Below are 19,753 nucleotides of genomic sequence, written 5' to 3'. Positions count from 1 at the left end.
GCAGAGGCTCACTAATAGTTCTCCGACTGGAACCTTATTGAAATTGAGATTCCTGGTTTCCATAGCAGATTCACTGAATCAGAATATCAGGGGGTGGCACAGGGAATCAGTGTTTTACTGAAGCTTCTCAGACAAGTCTGAAGACCAGCTGGATTTGAACCCACTCTTTGTCTGGCACACTTTCCTCTTCTCTAGAGGCCAAGAGGTGGAAATGGCAAACTGAGCAATGCCTCGGAGGAACCCCATGGTCTGTGTTCTCTGCCCAGATCTCTGTGGCTGGGTGGATAAATACTATAGATTGAATCTCTGTCTCTCCCCCACTCACCCCCTTTCCTCCTCTTTCCCTTTCCCAGTAGGTATGTCTTGAGTGGGCTGGTTCCAAGAATTAGATTGAGTGTGGCAGGAAGGAGAGGGGATAAGAGATTGTATTTAGCCTTGAGTCTAAGCTTTGTGTTCTAGTTTTTATTGTTTTGTTCTGCTTTGGGGGTTATTGGACTTTGGCTTAGCTGATAATAAAGAACACACTGGTTCCTGCTCTGCTGTATTCAGTGTGAATGTACTGGGGCTTCATACATTTTAGGAGACTGTCAGGGCAAATTTCAGGCATTCCTAGCTCTCTGGATGTCTTACCATTTAATATTATCAGAAACTCGCCTCTAACCCCTACATCAGCTCAGTAATTTTTCCCAAAGCAAAAATCTTAAGACCAAGAGCAAAACTGGAAGGTTTTTCTTCCTTGTGGTGCAATAATTGGAGCCTAGACTGACGAAGTAATTTTAATTTTTATTTTTTAGCACAGGCTGTGGTGATTACTAAGTTAAGAGAAAAGCCACAAGGAGTGCTTGGTACACTGAAACATGGTTAAGTATTTCTAGATGTAATTGTGAGATCAACAGGACCATGGTGTTCACCGGAAGAATGGCTCAGAAATTGGCTTGTTCTGGGCAGTGGAGGCTGAATGCTGAGTGGAGTGGAGCAAGCTACATGACAGGCAGTGCAGTCGCGGGACCACCGCTGCTGGGACAGCCTTCCTGTGTCCTGGCCCTGCCCCTTACTTGTTTTGGATTCTTGGGTGTTCCTTTAAAATGATCAGCTTTAATGGCCCTGGCAAGTGTCTGTCCACTTTTCTGACCTCAGCATCAGGTCTGAAGCCACGATGTCAGCATTTGTCTCTGAAAACAGCCTCAGCAAGTTTCTCTGTAAGCGCAGAACACAGTGTTGCTCCATAGAAGTGCAGGCAGCCACCTCTGGCTATCAGCACTTAGATTTGTTTTTCCCAGAAGCTTGTTTGTGGTTGACTCTCCCTTGTTAGAATCAATGACCCACATCTGCAGAGTAGCTGACTAGACTGTCAGGGGCAGCCTGAGTCTGCCGACAGGGCAAGGTTACCTGCTCAGCCCACATGGGGTGAGCCACTTGGCCTCCTCACAGCGTCTCCCAGTATATTTACCTGTTTGCACTCTTACCAATTCAACAAATATATAACAGAGTGTCTGTTGGGGTTCTAAATCCTGGGCTAAAAGATGGGAATGTGAAGAAGGAAAAGACACAGTCACAACCTTTCAGGCTGCTCATGCTGTGGTGGGAGAAACAAATATAACCTCGAGCTCTAAATGCTCTGGGAAAGAGATACACATTGCGGGCTGCCAAAACTTGGATGTGGGTGTGCAATGATGCCTGGCTGGCAAGGATGGGGTGAGCAGTGGGGGCCTGGGATAGGACAGGGGGTGACAACTGCTAATCAGAAAGTGACCTTAGGAACTGACCTAGATGCTGGCCACAAATTGGTGGAGAAGGGTGTTCCAGGCCTGTGCAAAAGTGTGGCCCCTTTGGGAAGTTGAAGGTTTAGCAGGAGACAGAGTAAGAATCGGGTGGGATGGAAGAGAGAGAGCCCTGGGGAGGTAAGCAGGGATGGGATCATGTCATTCATGGAGGCAATTGGAGGAAGAGTCTTTTGGTGGACTTTAAGCTCAACTTGTTAGAAAGAACATTCTCACTGCAGTGTGGAGAATGAATTAGATGGGGATGAGCCTGGAGGCAGGACCCCATTCAGGATATAGTAGTGGGAACCCAGGAGGAGAGTGACAATAGCCTTTAAAGAAGTAATAGACTGAGTGGAGAATTAACTGAACAAGGCAGCTTTGATGTATTCACCCTAAACAGAGCTCTGGAAGAAGGTCCTCAGGTTCTGCAGACCACCTGCCTTCTGCCCAAGGGCAAGTGCAACAGACATCCAAATCTTCCCTTCACAAGTCAGCTAAAAGCATCCTAGTACTAGAGGAATGTTCTGACATCACTTGTCTTGTTATTCCGTGGATCCACTTATATCAGAAGATCCAATTTCATGGCAGATTAGGTTGGTCACAGACTGGCAGTTGCCAGCCTGGCCCCTCTCTGTGGCTCTTGATTCAACATGGCAAGGGAGGGCTGGGTCCTGATGACACTTCCTACTGATTTCCCTGATGCCATTCTGGTCACACCTGCATTCATTCTCTGCACTTTAGCCAGAGTGACCTTTTTATAATGTGAATGTGATCTGATTTCATCTTATGTCTTACTTGCCAAAAACCCTTCTTTATTGCAATTAGAATCAAATCCATAATCCCTACCATGGCCTACAAAGCTCTGTACACTCCATCTCTGTCCTGCGCTCCTTCCCGCTTTCACTCTTCTTCAGCCTCATTGGCTTTCTTTTAACAGATAGAAAAGACCAAACTTACTCCTCCCTCAGGGTATAGTGATTACTCCTCCCTAGGCCTGGAATGCTCTTCTTTGTGGATTCACTCTCATTATTCAAGTCTTGCCTCACATGTCTCAGTTAAAGAGACGCCTGTCCTGACCACCATAGTTGAGACCAGGGTCTGGGATCGGTGGAGGAAGTGGCAAGTGATAATCGGGAAAGACTTCCTACTACAGGTGCTGTCCTAGAAGTCAGTTCTTTACACTGTCCCTATTCCATTACTCTGTTTATTTATTTACTCAGTTTTTGGTCAATTCCCATTGCCTCATCCCCTTGAATGTAAGTTCCATGAGAGTCTAATCATCTGGCTCTTAGCTTATTCATCACTGAGCACTTAGAACAGTGTCTAACCTAAAGTAGGTGCTCAGTCAGTGTTTGTTAAATGTATGATGCCATGTGAGCACTATATCCTATCCCTCCCCTATGGTTACGAAAAGGAAAATTAAAATTAGATTTTCTGAAAACATTTGGGACAACACAGTTTAAAATAGGCCAGAGCAGCTTCTGTATATAGTAATATGTAAGGTTCTGCTGTAACATTCACGATGTCACCTTCGACCCGTGGTGTTACTGGAAGGCAGGCCTCAAGTGCCAGATGTCCAGGTTTTTGGCGTTTTTGAACAAAGAATTGGGCAAGACACACAAAGTAACACAGGAATGAAACACAGGAATGAAGCAGAGAAGGCAGGGATTTATTAAAGCAAGAAAGCACTCCACAAGGTGAGAGTGCACCTGGGCAAGCAGCTCAAGGGCTTGGTTACAAAATTTCCTGGGTGTTAAGTACTCCTTTTGAGATCTCTATCAGCTACTCCTTATCTGAATGAAGGTTTTGGCCTGTGGCTAATTAAAGGCTGGGGTGAATTAAATGCAGATGAAGGGATGACTGGTGCTTAGGGTGGCCAATCCAGGACACTTTCCCTTTCCATCTGAGATGTGGTAGATGGGGGAGGGTTGTAGGGAGAGCAGGCTTTGAACCTTTGTTACTAGGCGTGGGGAGATGGGTTTTTTTCTTTTGGTTTAACTTTAGGAAGTTGACGTTAATTGACCTTAGGGTGCCTGCCTTCAGACTCAGGTGTTTTCCTTTTGATCCAGCTTTGAGAAGTCAGCATGAATTGGTCTTACATTCCCTGCCTCTAGACCCTATTCTCCTGCCTCAATAGTAGGTTGTATTATTGCTTGGCAAGATTCACTGCCTCCCTGTAGGGGATCACATGTCCCTGTCCTATTGAATAGTACAAACAATTCTATGGAAATCAATTCAGTCACTTAGATGACGTGGACTAATTTCTTGAAAATCACCACATCCCCAAAGTTGTGGAAGATAAAATGAAAAGATAACCTGAAGAGTATGAAACTATTTTTCAAAATAGAATTTGTGGGTAAAATTTCTAGAAAAAGAATTTCCAGGCCTAGGTAGCTTCACTGTGAATTCTACCAAGAATTTAAAGAATAAATATCATCAATTTTATACACTCTTTTCCAGGAAATAGAACAAGAGGGAACATTGCACAACTCATTCATCGCAGCAGCATTAGTCTGATAAAAACAAACAAACAAAAGAAACAAAACAAAGAAACAAAACAAACAAACAAGACCAGCCCGGCCAACATGGTGAAACTCTGTCTCTACTAAAAATACAAAAAATTAGCTGGGCATAGTGACAGGTGCCTGTGATCCCAGCTATTCGGGAGGCTGAGGCAGGAGAATCTCTTGAACCCTGGAGATGGAGGTTGCAGTGAGCCAAGATCGTGCCACTGCACTCCAGCCCCAGTGACAGAGTGAGACTCTGTCAAAAAACAAAAAACAAACAAAAAAACACAAAAAACAAACAAACAAACAAAACAAAACAAAACAAAACCCCACAAAACCAAACAACACCAAATAAAGGGAGAGGAAGGCTTGGAAGAAAGTTTTGAAAAAGTCTGTTTTGTTTGTCTTTCATATTGCCATGGAGTAATCACTGCCTACCCTTCACATGTCTGTGGCCTTTTTCTAATACCTGCACTACCAGGCAGAGGAGCTGATAACCCCAAAGGAACATGAGCTCACAGATCAGAATATCCATTCACTGAAGAGTAAGACTACTGTGAAAGAAAGACCACAACCATTATGAGATTGATCATCTGGTACAGAATTATTAGAACAGAATTTAAATTAAGCACAATAACTTTATTTAAGGAGGTAAGTAAGTAAATTAACAATATGAAACAGGATTTTTAAAAAATCGAATAAATAAAAATTAATATATTAACAGTTTAAATAAGAATACAGCAGATAGGGTGAATAAGGGATTTAAATAAGCTAAAAAATAAGCAAGTGAATTGGAAGTTCTGATTAAGGAACTCTTTGAGAACATAAAAAGTAAGAATAAAGAGAAAGAAAACGTTAAAAAAGCTAAGGCATTTAGAGGATAGACTATGTATTTCAACATCTAGCTAACAGAAGTCCTAAAAAGAAAAATAAAAAAGGAGAAAGTGCTTAAATAAATAATGAAGATAAATGTCTTAGAATTAAAGATGAAACAGATCAGATTTAAAAAGTGTATAGACTGTGAAACTGGAGATAAAAAGATAAATGAACTTCAAGACATATAATGAAGTGTAAGAGTTGCAAAAAGAAAGAAACACTGTTTTTAAAGCTTCTACAAAGAAAAAGTAGACCATCTACAGAAGAACAAGAAGCAGATTAACATTCGACTTCTCAATGGCAACACTACATTTGAGAAGACAATGGAAAAAATTTTTAAATATGATGGGAGCAAATATTTTTAGGTAGTATTTTATATCTGATCAAATTACAATTTAAATGTATGAAAAAAATACAAAAGTTCCTCGGGCATATGAAATTGGGGAAGGTTTGCCTTACAAAATCCATTATTGAAAATTTAGAGAACACAAATAAGAGTGACAAGTTCTAGAGACGTGAAAAGTAAGAATAATTAACTACTTGGAAAAACTTTATTTATATTGTTTTAAATAAAAGGCTATAATTAACAGAGAGAAAAGAGAAAGCCTATCCATTAGAATCCAGAGCCAAAACCTAGACAGGGCTTGTTTGTGGGGAGGTGAAGCACGTAGGGAGGAAAGAGTCCAGAGGGATTTGAGAGGGTGCTCAAGTACTTGGATTGTTACACAAAGATGCCATGTTGACACATTTAAGAAAGGAGGAGGGATAAACAAACATAACTATGGATCTGAAATCTAAAGTCTCGTTCTTTGAAAATATTAATAAAATAAATATATCACTGGGAAGACTGATTGAGAAGTAAAGACACAGAATATGAAAAAAATGAAAAAGGAAAACTAGCTACAGATGCGGTAGAGATTAAAAAAAAACAATGAAAAGTCTTTTGAAGAATTTTATGCTACTAAATTCTGGAACTCAGATGAAATGAATACATTTCCAAAAATTTATAAAGGGTCAAAACTGGTAAAAGAAGAAAGAAAGAGCATGGATGGATAATTAATTTTAAAATCTTAGACGTGGTAGTCAAATGTTTCCCATTCCAAAAACAAAGAAACAGAAAGACACAAACAAAACAACAATAATGTGCCCAGGTGGTTTTAGTGATGAGTTCTGTCCTGAACAAGTTATTCCACAAAAGAAAAAAAGAAAAAAAAATAAACAAAAAAGAAAAAAGAGTGAAAGATGAAGCTGTCTAGCTCTTTTTTGGTTTCTTTTTAAAGTGAGATTAGTGAACATGGATTTCAAAACCCAGTAAAGAGGTATACACAAGAAAAAAAACACATAGGCCAGTTTCACTTATGACTGTAGATGTGAAAAGTCTAAACGGATAGTAGCTAACCATATATAACAGTGCATTAACAAATCATATTCAGGTGAGATTTCTCTAAGGATTGTAATTAATATATCAAGAAAGAATCTATTAATATAACTCACTTCATTAGTATACTAACCGATAAAGTCATATAATAAATTAAACAGGTATTATAAAAACCATTTGATAAAGTTTAACAACAAAGCTTATTACAAAAACTCTTGACTTACAAGAAAATTCTATACCTTGATAAATGTTTTAAAACTCAAATCTAAACAAACACTCTTTGTGTTTATTTAAGGTTAGCCAATTATATATTTTCTTTATTTTAGAAAAAATTAAATAGGTTTTTTTGTTTGTTTTATTTTTTGTTGTTGTTTTATTTTATTTTATTTTATTATATTTTATTTTATTTTATTTTATTTTGAGACAGGGTCTTGCTTTGTTGCTCAGGCTGGAGTGCAGTGTGATGCCATCTTGGCTCACAACAGCCTCCGCCTCCCAGGGTCAAGCGATTCTCTTGTCTCAGCCTCCTGAGTACCTGGAATTACAGGTGTGTACCACCACGCCCAGCTAACTTATGTATCTTTAGTAGAGACAGGTTTCTTCATGTTGCCCAGGCTATTCTCGACCACCTGACCTCAAGTGATCTGTCTGCTTCCAAAGTGCTGGGATTATAGGTGTGAGTCACTGCACCTGGCCTAAATAGGCTTTTTTTTTTTTTAATTTAATTTTAATTTTTATCAAAAGGAAGTTTAAAAAGGAAGATTTAGCAAAGATTATGCAATATGATAATGCTTTAGTTACATTCCTTTTGAGAATGCAACTAAAGTCAAAGTACCTAATATTGCTGTCACTATTTAACGTAGTTCAGGAGGTCCTAGGTAATGTGATAAGAAAAGAAAAATAAGAGTTATGTAGAATCAATAAGATAGAATCAATAAGAGAATTCAGCAGGATTGCTAGATACTGGATTGATATAAAAAAGTAATGGTATTTTTCTACATTGGTAATAACCAACTAGAAAATATATATTTTTAAATTAGATAAAAATTATCAGCAATAAAAAATAAAACATTCAGAAATTAGCCAAGAACACATAGAATGTTTGTTATGAATATAAAGGAAAAACTTACAACGCTATTAAAAATAAGGATGATTTGAACAAATGAAAATGCATTATAGGCCTTGAGAAGGGATGACTGTAGTATTACAAAGATGTCAGTTCTCCCCAAATTAATTTATAAATTCATTGTAATTTCAATCTAAATTCAAGTTAAAAATTTTGAGGGGGAGACTTGATAAACTTGATAAACTAAACTTGTTAAACTATGATGCCTTTGGAAAAATAAAGGTCACCAATTAGGTAAGTCAACCTCGAAAAAGAAAACTAAGGAAACTTATTTTACCATATATTAATATATTTAGCTATAGTTATAAAAACACAGTGTGGTATTTGCAAAAGAATGGAAAAATAGACCTGAGAGTAGAACAGGGAGTTCAGAGGTCAAAGAGAGATCCATGTACATATGGGAACTTAATATACAGTGAACCGCAAACCAATACAGAACAGATGGATTATTCAATAAATGATGTTAAGAGAACTGGTTCACTGTAGAAAGAAAAATGAAACTGTATCCTCAACTAATACCAGTATAAAATAGACTAAATATAAAGAAATAAATCTAGAAAGTTAATAGCAGAACATATTGAAGAAAACCTTTTGGCTTACATGCAGAGAAAGACTTCTTAAGAAAGGTTTTAAAAGCTCAAATAGTAATAGCTAATATTTAGTACAGGAACCTGGAAGAAAATTGACAAACTATATGAGCAGGCAATTTAGAAGAAAACAACACTCAAACGACTAATAAACATATGAAGAGATGTTTAAACTCAAACTAATTATTAAAGACATTCAACTAAAAAATGAGATATCAATTATCTCTATGAGATTATCAAAAATGACAAAGCCGGGCCACGTCAAGGCATTTGGAATGATACATGTCATTAGGAAATAGGAGCTTTTGTGCACTGTTGGAGGGGGTGTAGACTAGTACAGCCATGTGGGAGAGCAGTACATATTTAAACTATGTAAACACATCCCCTGTGACCCAGCAATTCCTCTTCTAGGCATATATTCCAGAAGGCATTGCCTTAGTGATATATAAGTGGACATGTACAAAGTATTTACTGCAGCACCATTTGTGGTGGTGGAAGGTTGGAGACAATCTGATGTCCATTTTCAGAAGAATGGAGAGGTAAAATAAGATGGGTGCCCACCATGCAGTATTTTGCAACAGTTGGAAGCAAAAGACTATATAGATGCATGACAACACGGATGGGTCTGAAAAACAGTGCTGAGCGAAAACTATGAGAATAGGGAATGAATTATGTAACCCAATACTGTTAAAACATATTTAAAATATTTATACTCAAAGTAATTTTACAGTAACATATTTTTCAAAAATACAACAAAAGGACACAAATTTAATGTATCAGAATGCTTGCTATGGAAGGTGGAAGAAGAGGGTAAAAAGAAATAAATGAGTAATTACAAACTGGGACCTTGTTGGAGATTGACATGGGTGCTATGTGATAAACTGTGCAGTGTGATTAATTGAAACCTCTGATCTGACACCTATCCTTCTATTAATTTTGGACATGCATGGAAATGGTTTGTTCAAATGGGATAATTAGTGCCCTACTTCCTTCTCCACAGCCAGGTCCCAAAGAAAGAAGGTAGACTTCTCCTTTTAGGGGTTTGTTTGTCTTAATAAAGCAAGAACTCAAGCTGTTTCTAAACAGTGGAGCAGAGAGAAGCCCCATCACTTCTCCACTTTGGTGAAAAGGATTTGTGGCATATCTGAGGATAGACAGCTGTGGATAGTGATCATGAGGCTTTCCTTTCTAACTAGAATGTCTATCTGATAAGTCTATGAGTTTCCATGATCTGCCATCTATTGTTTCAGAGTGTGTGTTTGCCAATCTTCATTAATTTTCACAACCTGAAAAGCTGAAGCTTGTGTTAGACTCCAAAGTTTTCTTAAAAAGCTCCACAGAACAGCTCAGCCTGGATGTGGGAGGGCAGGAATTGGAGCAAAGGTAATAAAAGAAAACTTTTTATTACCCATCTCTGGGTACCTCTGCAAATGATTGTCTTCACTTAACCTCAAGGTCAAGACAACCTATTTTATAGTGCTCACTGTCTCTTAGGGCAAGCTTTAGCGAGAACTTTGTTTGCTTTTTATAGTATTAAAAGAGACAATGACACTGCCTCTCAGACAATCATTTCACCAAGTCCTGGCTGCTCTGTGGGGAATATTTGTTTCCTCATTTATATTCATATCTCTAAAAGACAAGTAGACCTTGGATGAAATTTCAGGCGACAGTAAATTATAAATAATGTATCCATGTTTTCTTCTCTTCCATACTACTTGTATTTAATTCCCTCCAGAGTCTTGTGCAAACACCAGAGACAAGAGGACGGGAAGCCATTAACATGATGGAAAGAATGAAATGGACTTATGTTATGTGGCAGAAACACAACAAGGGAAGACATCTTGATCAAAGGAGGTTTTTGAGGGTTTGTGAGTGCCAGTTCTTTTCTTTTCTTCCCTTTTTTGGTTTTATTATTATTTTTTGACATCTTAACTCTTTTCCAGGCCATCAGGTAGGCATCTTGCTTACAATGAACCTCTTATGGTCCACTCAGGACAAGGTGAGGGTTTATCAGTGGATAGAGGCAGCTTTGGGGCCAAACTTTAAGCTCTGTTGTTTCATCAGAGAAGGCATAGATAACAGAATGATGAGCTGAGATCAACCCATCCTAAGAGTAGGATACTGCTAAGTGGCAAACTCAGGTACTGTCAATGAAGTTGGAAAGGATGCTAACTGATAAAAAGAAATTAGCCTCTAAATCCATTAGTCCTGGCTTGCAATCACCTGGGAGGCTTCTAGTGTTTCTCAGACTTCTTGCTCAGCAAGAGTAGTTCATGCCTGTGGGGTCCTGACTGGCAGCACTCCAGTCTTGCATGTAAGTGTAGATACACTGCTCTTCAATTTTGCTTTTCCTTATTGGCAATGTCCCCATTCCCACCCCACCAAGTTTGGAAGCTGATACCCTTGTATTCTCTTCCTCCTTAATAAAATTTGGCCTTGGGCAGGAGTAGAAAACTTTGGGATAGAGAGGTGGCACAGGCAATGAGAGCCCATTAATATTAACATGCAAATGACTCTGTAGCCTAGTGGAATTTATTCAGGGAAATTTGCATTGAGGTGGCTGACAGAGCCTGAAGTTAGAGGGAATTTGGGCATCGTACTCTTGAAGGCTATACCTCTTTGCCTGCGCTATCCCTACAAGGGGTATTAAAAATTGCCTTAGGCTTTGTTTTATCAGAGACCCCTCTTCTCTGCTCGGCAGCTGAGATTTGACTATTCAATTTAACCACTATCTATTACATCTGGAATGTGCCAGGCTTCGTGCAAGGTACTTTCACATGCATTATTTCTGCCCAAGAATCTTTCATTCTGAAATCAGTCATTTCAGTGGGTTCCGATAAATCTCCAAGACAAAGCCAGCAGAATTTGGTATGCCTCAGCGACTTACATTTAAATTTGAGCTTTCCAGTAAAACTGCAAAAGCTTCCAAACACAGACATATCTTTGCCATGTAACACAGAAGTAATAATATAAACTACATGGAGCTGCTCAGTCAGTAGCTACACTCACTGCATAGGAAATTGGGCTTTTTTGTTTTCCCCTTTCTGAGTTGGTATTGGTCATGCCCCAAGAGCCTGGTGTCAACTGGAGTCTTGTAAAAACAAATAAACAACCTAAATACATCCTGCTGGTCCCCTGAACTGTCCACCAAACAAAGTCATTATTCTGCCTCCTCTCCCGACTTCCATGTGTGTTGTTAATCTTCTGCTTATTTGATCCTACTGAGGCCCCAGCTGGATTTGGGATCCCAGATCCAAAAAATTGCACATCCCTCGGCGCAGCTGCATCTAAGAGAGGGCAGTGAGGGGCACAGAAGCTGGTTTACTTTTACAGCCCAGGTGGGTCTGGAGCGAGGCACAGCTGTAAAATGCCACAGAGACTTCAGGCACATTGTCACACTGCTCACAACTGCTAGCTGTGGCATCACCAGGGTGGGAATTAAAAGCCCATACTACACTGAGCAAACATTGAAACCCATGCATTTTGGGGATAAAATGATTAATTTAGACCTAATAAATATGCAAATTGGGAGCTCGGTTTAAGTGTCTGTCATCTGTGTCCTTTTTATAGAAAAGAAATTCTTAATTCAATGGAAAGCTCCAACCCGTGGGTCTTTAAGTGGTAGCGTGGAAAAGAGGACCATGGAGGCCTCTTTAATTAACCTGAGAATGTGCAGGGAAGGGCTTAACAAGGAGAGGGTAACACCTTAGTTCTGAGATCAGACATCTTTGAAAGAGCATGGAGGGGGAGCATAATTGACTCCAGCCCCATAAAAGAGATCAAGCGTCTTCTAAATTCCACTTGGTAAAGATACATCTTGGATTCATGTCTTGTTTGTGTGCCCAAGGTTTATTATTATTTTTTTAATTAAAACATTTGTTTTTCTGATTAATGTTCTCATTGAAGATACTTTGTGATATATTGAAAGGTGTAAAAAAAAGAAGGAAGAAAATGACTCGTTCACAATCTCAGCACTCTATAGAACCACTGAGGACATTTTGTCATGTCTGATCAGTGTCTTGCTTTGTCATTTAGAACAAGTGCAGTGGGGGAGACACCTGGTGGGGCTGGGGGACTTTCTCTCACCTTTCTGGGGATGGAGGAAGAGGCTCTGGGGCATGGACAGGAATCCAGTCATTCTGGTGCTCTGACATGGCAGGCAGAATGCGGCTGAGTATATGGGACATGCTCAGGTTTGCCTCACATGTATGCACACCCATACCCCCATAATGTGGGGCAGGAAGAGAATTCAAAGTCGGGGCTTGGCAGCCTTACATCATGGACTGTAGAGAGGCACAGTGGGAGGTGATAGAGAGAAACATTAATAGCACAGACCCCAGAGCTGAAACATCTGGGGTCAAATTCCAGCTCCCCTACTTAAGAGCTATGGGATCTTGGGTGAGTTACTTCACCTCTCTGGGGCCCAGTTTCTTTATTTGTGAAAAATAGAGATGGTAGTACACACCACGTAGGCTGTTGTGAGGATTACATTAGATAATACATGTAATGCAGTTAAACAGTACTTGGCAAGTAACCCTCAAAAGTCAGGTATTAGGTTATTTCCTGTTATAGACATTAGGACTTTTTTTTTTTTTTTTTTTAATCCTTTAGCGGCGTTTTTCAAGTATCTTCTGCTGACTTAAGGAGGGAATGCAGCCAGAACAGCTGCATTTAGAAGTAGAAGACCTGGGTTCAAGTTCTGACTCAGCTACTTACTAGCCATGTAAGTCTTTGGCTTCCATGAACCTCAGTTTAATCATCTGTAGAATGGGGATCATAGGCCTTCCTGACCACTTGTTATATAAGAACTGAGTGAGACCATAGGAATGTAAAAGTGCTTTGTGTATGGAGAAGAGCTGCAGGTTTAATGTTGAGGGTTTACTACTGCTGCTTTTACTAAGTGAGTCTCTGATTACATGTAGCAGAGGAAGGAGGAAGAGAAAGATAAACTTTGCTGGAAAAACACTTGCAGAAAATCTGAACTAGGAGGAACCTGATGTTTTTTATTTTTATTTATTTATTTATTTTTGAGATGGAGTCTCACTTTTTCACCCAGGCTGGAGTACAGTGGCATGATCGTGGCTCACTGCAACCTCTGCCTCCTGGGTTCAAGTGATTCTCTTGCCTCAGCCTCCAGAATAGCTGGGATTACAGGCGCACACCACCATGCCCAACTAATTTTTGTATTTTCAGTAGAGATGGGGTTTTATCATGTTGGCCAGGCTGGTCTCAAACTCCTGACCTCAGGTAATTCGGCTGCCTAGGCTCCCGAAGTACTGGGATTACAGGTGTGAGTCACCGCGTCCAGCCAGAACCTGATGTCTTTACTTGGTGCATTTAATTGGTCTGGGTGGACCAGGGAGTTGTGCTGCTGGTTCCTGTGGTTACCTTGTTAGTGAGAGGTTTCCTGGTAGGAGATTGGAAAGGGGGAAAGAAGGAGGAGGTAATTGAGCTTTTTGATAAACTGCTCCCAGGGCAAGTCTCAGCAGAGGCTGCTGAGGAGCCAAACATCAGGAAGTGGAGAAGAAGGCATCAAAGTGGCCATGCTCCCTCACCTGTGGTGAAGGCGGTGGAGGTGATGCTGCTCCACGCAGTATCTTGTGCTGCCTGCAGGAGCACCGTGTAGTCTGTGTTCTCCAACAGGCCCTCCAGTCGAATCCAGGTGTCTTCTGCATCCACAATCAGCTCCTGTATGATGAGCCAAAGGAAGGGTGGTGGAAGGGAGCAACTGGCTTGCAATTTGGGAAAGTAGGGAAGGGAAGTTCAAATCCTATGGGCAGCTAGGTTAGTACTGCAATGGCCATTATCATCCTCTCCATCCCACAATAAGGATTACTGCACCAATAAGCAGAGAGGAGAGCTCCCATGTGAGATTTAGGCCAGCTCCTATCTCAGGAATGCACACTGGGATAAATTTAGATACCTGCATTATTGAATCTAGAAGTTTTCAGATTGCACTGGACTTGCTTGAGAGCAGAGAAAGAGCTGAGGAAGTGGGATCCAAGTCCTCCTTATTTCTATCAAGCAGACTAACTCTGCTGAAATGTATTCCGTGTTTTTGGTTTCTGCATATGATTTCCCTTTAAAAAGAGGTTGCTTCACTAACAAAAACTTGAAAATCAGTGTTCTGGATGAACTCTTTCAACTGATGAAATAAAACAAAAATTTGTTTTGTCTTTACTGTAGGCTACACAGATACCATCTTTATAATGTTTATCAAGAGGCATAAAAGCCATTGAATTTGGTATCCAGCTCATGTTTGCTCAGTCCTGTTGTTGAAAAATTATTCCAATATCTTGTACTTGGGAGTTTCCAGTGTGTTTTGTGTCATTGTATTGGAAGCACCAGCACAACCCAGTGAAGTTGCAGGGGTAGAGACCCTCATTAGCTAGAGAAGAAAGCAAGCCTTGAAGAGGTTTAGTCCTTTGCCTCAACTTACGTAGAGAGTAATAGTAGAGCTAGGACTATCATCCAAATCTTCTGGCTTGCAGACTAGGGCTGTCTCATCAATAGCAGGCTGGGTATCCTTGATGGGAAGCTGATGAGTTCCCTGTGGGTTGCTTCCTTCCCCCTCCCTCCAACGTCCCGTGGTCACTCCACTAGTCAGTTTCCACATGACCTCACTTGGGAGAAATGGTCTTTTCCCTTTCCAGCAAAATCTCACCTTGCGGCTTCCATCGGTGGATTTGTAGGTCAAGACATAATTTTCAATCTCTGCCCTGGGAGGCTGCCAGGAGATCAGGGCACTTTGTCTGGTGACTTCACTGGCTGTCAGGTTTGCTGGAGGGTCCAGGACTACAAAGAGGAGAAAGTGCCAGGGCATGCCTGCCTCTCCAGCTCCTCCCCCTGCTTGATTTCAGGCATGGGTATCTGTTTGCCCACCTCTTTGGTCTTAGGATTGCTCAGATGCTGACCCCCGCTCTGGCTTAGACAGGAGCATAAAGGGTGCTCCTGGATCAGACGATAATCATTCAGTGCTACGATCATTCTTGCAGCTACTTCCCCTTCCCTCACAGGGCCTCTAGGCTTGGGTATGACATCTTCCACACTGACCCTCTATGCCTGAGATCCTGACCCTGATGCAATCTCATGTCTGCTCGTTCACTCGTGAACTTGTGTTTTCACATGTTACCTTGTCTACTTTCTCCTATTCATCACTCTACTCAGCAGCTCTTTCCTAGATATCTAGTCTTTTAATATCCATCAGACTTTTCTGGGGCAGATGCATTCCGAGTACAGACTTCTCTTGACCTGGTTCTTCTGCTGTCACCCAGGGCGAGAGCAGAAAAAGACATGTGTCTGCTGGCCAAAAATTGCAGCTCAGTTTCACTGAATTTGGGCTGTAGTCAGCCCAAATAGGAACAGCTCATAGCTGCCTTGTCCAAAGCCTACAGGTGATAATCTAGTCCACCACAAGAAAACTGGTCATTTCCACAAAAGTCCCCAGGGATTCGGGTATGTAGATGACCATGTACTCACGAGTAGAGAAGTTGGTGCTGATGGTGCCACTGGTGAGAGGCCCATTGGTGGCATACATGGTGGCAGTATAGTGGGTGCTAGGAAGCAGGTCAACAAGCCGAAATTCCTCACTGACTCCGTCAACCAGGATGGTCTCTCCAGCAACTGAACTCAGATGAATATGAATAAGGGTTGAATAAGGGTACTCAGTTTAGGAAAGACCTACCAAATCCAAAGGCATTTCACATGGATTTACTACTAGAGAATTTTGGGAAAAAAAATCTTTCATAGGTTATCTGGCTTAGTATCTTACTCCATGCAATGATTCTCCTCTCATCTCTTACATCTTAATTGGAAAAAAAGTGTTCTTTATGTGCCGGTCAAATTGTCCTCTCTATAACTTCTATTCGGGTCTCTGGAGTTATAAAGGATAAATCTAGTCTTTTGTCTACATGACCCCTTCCTCTCCACCATCCTTCCTAATCAAGTTCTCTCTCCATTAGACTGAGAAAATTCAGCCCCCACTTCCCATCACATTTATGTGACAATTTTAAAATCTTCACAGTTCTGTCTACTTTTCTCTGAACAAGTAACAGTTTATCAATGTCCCTGCTAAAGTCCAAAACTCAGAGAACCTAGAACAATAATTGAGAGGTACTGACCAATGAAATAAACAGGGTCAGTCTGTACTTGTACCACTTAAATTAATTAGTTAGGTTTTGGGAATGCCATGTGATATTGTTGTCACATGCCAAGATTATTGCTAATAAAAGACTTTCTTTGTAACCAGTCCCCCTACTTCCCAATCCAATTTTGTTAGTTGATTTTTTATACCCACGGGCAGAGCGTTGCATTTATTTCTATTGCATTTTGCTTTGTTGGTTGAGTTTTGGGCCACTGTTTCAGTTTATTAAAATATTTTTGAACTTGGATTCTATTGATCACAATTTTGTTTTATACACAAATTTGGTAAGCATGTCTTTTCTGAATTCATTCAAGCTATTGATAAAAGTGTTCATTAGTTCAGGGCCAACTTCTCTTTTGTGCAATTAGAATACTTGGAAATTATTTAGTATTTAACAGTTTGCTAGGCACATTTTCAGACTAGGTAGGGCTTTGAGATTTCAAGTTTCTTGTGGTCTAAAGGCATACAAACAAGTTAAAATTCAAACGAATGCTTAAGCTTTGGAAGAGCATATATAAGGATATCATCTTTTTAATGTCCCCCTTTGCACATCATGCCATTGATCAATGCTCCAGCCATACCAAATTACGGCAGTTCTTCAGACTTCTCACACTCTCACATCTCTGCAAATGCCCACAGTCTGCTCTTATTTCTTGAAATTCCCTTTCTTCTCCTTTTCTTCTTTCACTTTATCTGAGACTTTTCTTCTTTCTTTCCCTCCACAGCTTGACACCAATCATAGTAGCCCACTGGACATGGCCCATGGTGTTCTGTGCATGTCTATAGCATACACTGCTCACATCAAGTTGTAACTATTTACTTCTCTGCAACATCATTAGAAGTGAGTTCCACAAAGATGAGAACTCAATGTTTGTTTCTGAATCCTTATAGCCTTGTAGAGTGTATGGCGCATGGGAGGGCATCAAGAGTATTTGTGGAATGAATGGAAGTTCATTGCTATGTTGGAGTTGTGTGTTTTGTGTCTGTGAGCAGATATGTCTGACTGCCTTCAGGGAAGCTTTGACAGAAGAGATAGGGTTGAAACCAAGACTTGAGGGATGGGTTTTCTAGGTGGACAAGTGGGGGAGTTTCCTGGTGAAAGAAATAGCATGTGCAAATGCGTGGAGGCTTGAGAAAGCATGGTGATCGTTTGAAAATGCGGGATCATGTTATGCAAGGAGGGGTGACAGGAATTGAGATGATTGTGCATGCTCACAGAGGGGTTAGGACATATCCAGAGTAATGATATCCCTTCTTCATGGAGGGTCATTCATTCAACTACAGTCCCAACTAACTCCAAATATGACCTTTCATGTATTTTTCCATGTTAACTAAGGACTGAGTGATAAGTGGAGTTTTCTAATGCCTTGATGAAATACAAATGTACTACCAGATTTGTCAATGAAAACAGAGACATAAAGTGGTTTTGATAAAACTTATTCTCGGTGAACCTGTGCTGGTATATGGTAATCACTAATTCCTTTTCCCAGTTGTTTAATTGTCTGTTTTAGTTTTTACCTTCCTAAGATTTGACAATAAGTTTACTTCTTTGCAGCATACAGAATTAGCTTTCTCTGCCATTTTTGAAAACCAAGACATCTACCTGCCTTCTGTCTTCTGATATCTTTGTTCTCTGGATTCCTGAATATAACCCAAAACAATTCTGTGATCACATGTTTGATGTAGGCAGGGAAAGAACTTCCCTAAGCCTAGAGACTTGAAGGACTCAACACTATTTTGCTTTGGGCTTCTCTGCTCTGTTCAGCTTCAATTGGTGTAAGGTGAACAAGCATGATGCAGAAGACAGTGAAATTCAAGATTTTGTCTTAGTTAAACCTGTTGGGCTGGATGTGAATAGAGAAGATAAAAACAACAGAAGAGTTTAGCTGTCCGGAATCTTTTGTCACCCGTTATCCTGTACTATCTGTTCCAAACTTGGTCCTATATCTTCAGTATTTTTCTTGCTCTGCAAATATTTAGAAAAGCCTGCTTTCTTGTTTGTAGCATTTTGGGGGCAAGTCTTAGCTCTGCTCTGAGTTTTGTCCTCCTAGTGCTATTGCTCTGATTTTGTACTTGCCCTTGGTTACATGCCTTTCTTGTACCTTTCAGATTCAGCTTTCTCAGTTTCTAGATTTGATACAGTTTGCAGAGTTTGGGAATATCTTTTTTTTTCTTTTTCTTTTTCTTTTTTTTTTGAGATGGAGTCTCGCTATGACTCCAGGCTAGAGTGCAATGGCACAATCGTGGCTCACTGTAACCTCCACTTCCTGGCTTCAAGTGATTCTCTTGCCTCAGCCTCCCAAGTAGCTGGGACTACAGGTGTGCGCCACCACTCCTGGCTAATTTTTGTATTTTCAGAAGAGATAGGGTTTCACCATGTTGGCCAGGCTGGTCTTGAACTCCTTACCTCAAGTGATCCATCTGCCTTAGCCTCCCAAAGTGTTGGGATTACAAGTGTGAGCCACGACGCCCAGCCTAGAGTTTGGGGATATCTTGAGGGCTTCATGGTATACCTGAAGTAGGAACATTTCTAATCTGTCCTTCGGATTGAAAAAATGTTTTGTTTATTCACATCATACTGGTCTGTAGCTCCAATTCCCACCATTCCCACCTGCCTGATCTGCAGGCCTGCAGACACCCACCTGCAAAGTGTGTGAGAACAATGACGTAGTTCTCCACCTCACCCACTGGCGCCTTCCACTGCAGCAGGGCTTCTGTTGGAGTGATGTTGGTAGCAGTCAGATCCACAGGGTTGTCCATGGCTGAAACAGGATAGGTTATCAGTTATAAGTAAGAGGAGCTGCAGGATAGAAATGCAGGGAATGATCTCAGAAGTTCCACTCATGGTACACGACTGCTGCTGCACTCTACAAAACAAAGACGTGAGCAGAAACCTCTTCCCTTTCTCCTCTTCTGGTTCCATCAGCCTCTTCCTTTTCTCCCTGCCCCCCTTCTCTCAAGTAACCAGTTCTCCCCTAATTGCCCCCAGCTCTTCCTTTTAATTAATTCATTAACTTCTTATGTGCAGAATACTGTGCCAAGTACTACAGAGGATTTCAAAGTATGGCTGGAATGAATTTTCAATATTTAAATGTAGATGGAGCAACTAAGAACCCACAGAAATTGTTACAATTTTTTAGTTAATGAGATAATCATACTTCCCAGGCTATTTCACTTTTATAAATGTAAAGGTGTGCCTCGTGGAAAGATCTCTGTTGATGAGCTTCAGGAGGTGTGGTGGCAACTCCATAGGGGCAGGAGTATCCCCAGGACAGAGAACACAGAAGGTCCATCCATGGAATGACCGCATGGGCTCAGTCAGGTTGCCTCAAAAGTCATATCTGATTATTGGATGATTGCTTCACTGCTCACA

General features: G+C 40.6%; 2 protein-coding genes and 1 long non-coding RNA gene across 24 annotated transcripts in view; 1 reads left to right on the top strand and 2 right to left on the bottom strand.

Moving 5' to 3' along the window:
• The window catches only part of MRPS14 (mitochondrial ribosomal protein S14), an 868,813-nt gene that overhangs the window by 318,295 nt on the left and 530,765 nt on the right, over positions 1-19,753 (bottom strand). The window lies entirely within an intron of this gene.
• Positions 1-19,753, bottom strand: part of TNR (tenascin R) — a 427,004-nt gene that overhangs the window by 25,207 nt on the left and 382,044 nt on the right. For all 3 annotated transcript variants that reach the window (XM_050766969.1, XM_050766977.1, XM_050766987.1), the window contains 4 exons: positions 19,023-19,142; positions 15,717-15,860; positions 14,902-15,032; positions 13,793-13,925 (listed from right to left, as the gene is read on the bottom strand). In XM_050766969.1, the coding sequence (XP_050622926.1) occupies positions 13,793-13,925; positions 14,902-15,032; positions 15,717-15,860; positions 19,023-19,142 (528 nt within the window). The remainder of the gene's footprint in view (positions 1-13,792; positions 13,926-14,901; positions 15,033-15,716; positions 15,861-19,022; positions 19,143-19,753) is intronic.
• The window catches only part of LOC126941210 (uncharacterized), a 105,506-nt gene that overhangs the window by 56,643 nt on the left and 29,110 nt on the right, over positions 1-19,753 (top strand). The window lies entirely within an intron of this gene.

This window comes from Macaca thibetana, chromosome 1, assembly GCF_024542745.1.
Source record: "Macaca thibetana thibetana isolate TM-01 chromosome 1, ASM2454274v1, whole genome shotgun sequence".
NCBI classification, from domain to species: Eukaryota; Metazoa; Chordata; class Mammalia; order Primates; family Cercopithecidae; genus Macaca; species Macaca thibetana.
Note: the sequence above shows the minus strand (reverse complement) of the source record. Positions and strands in the feature narration are given on the sequence as shown.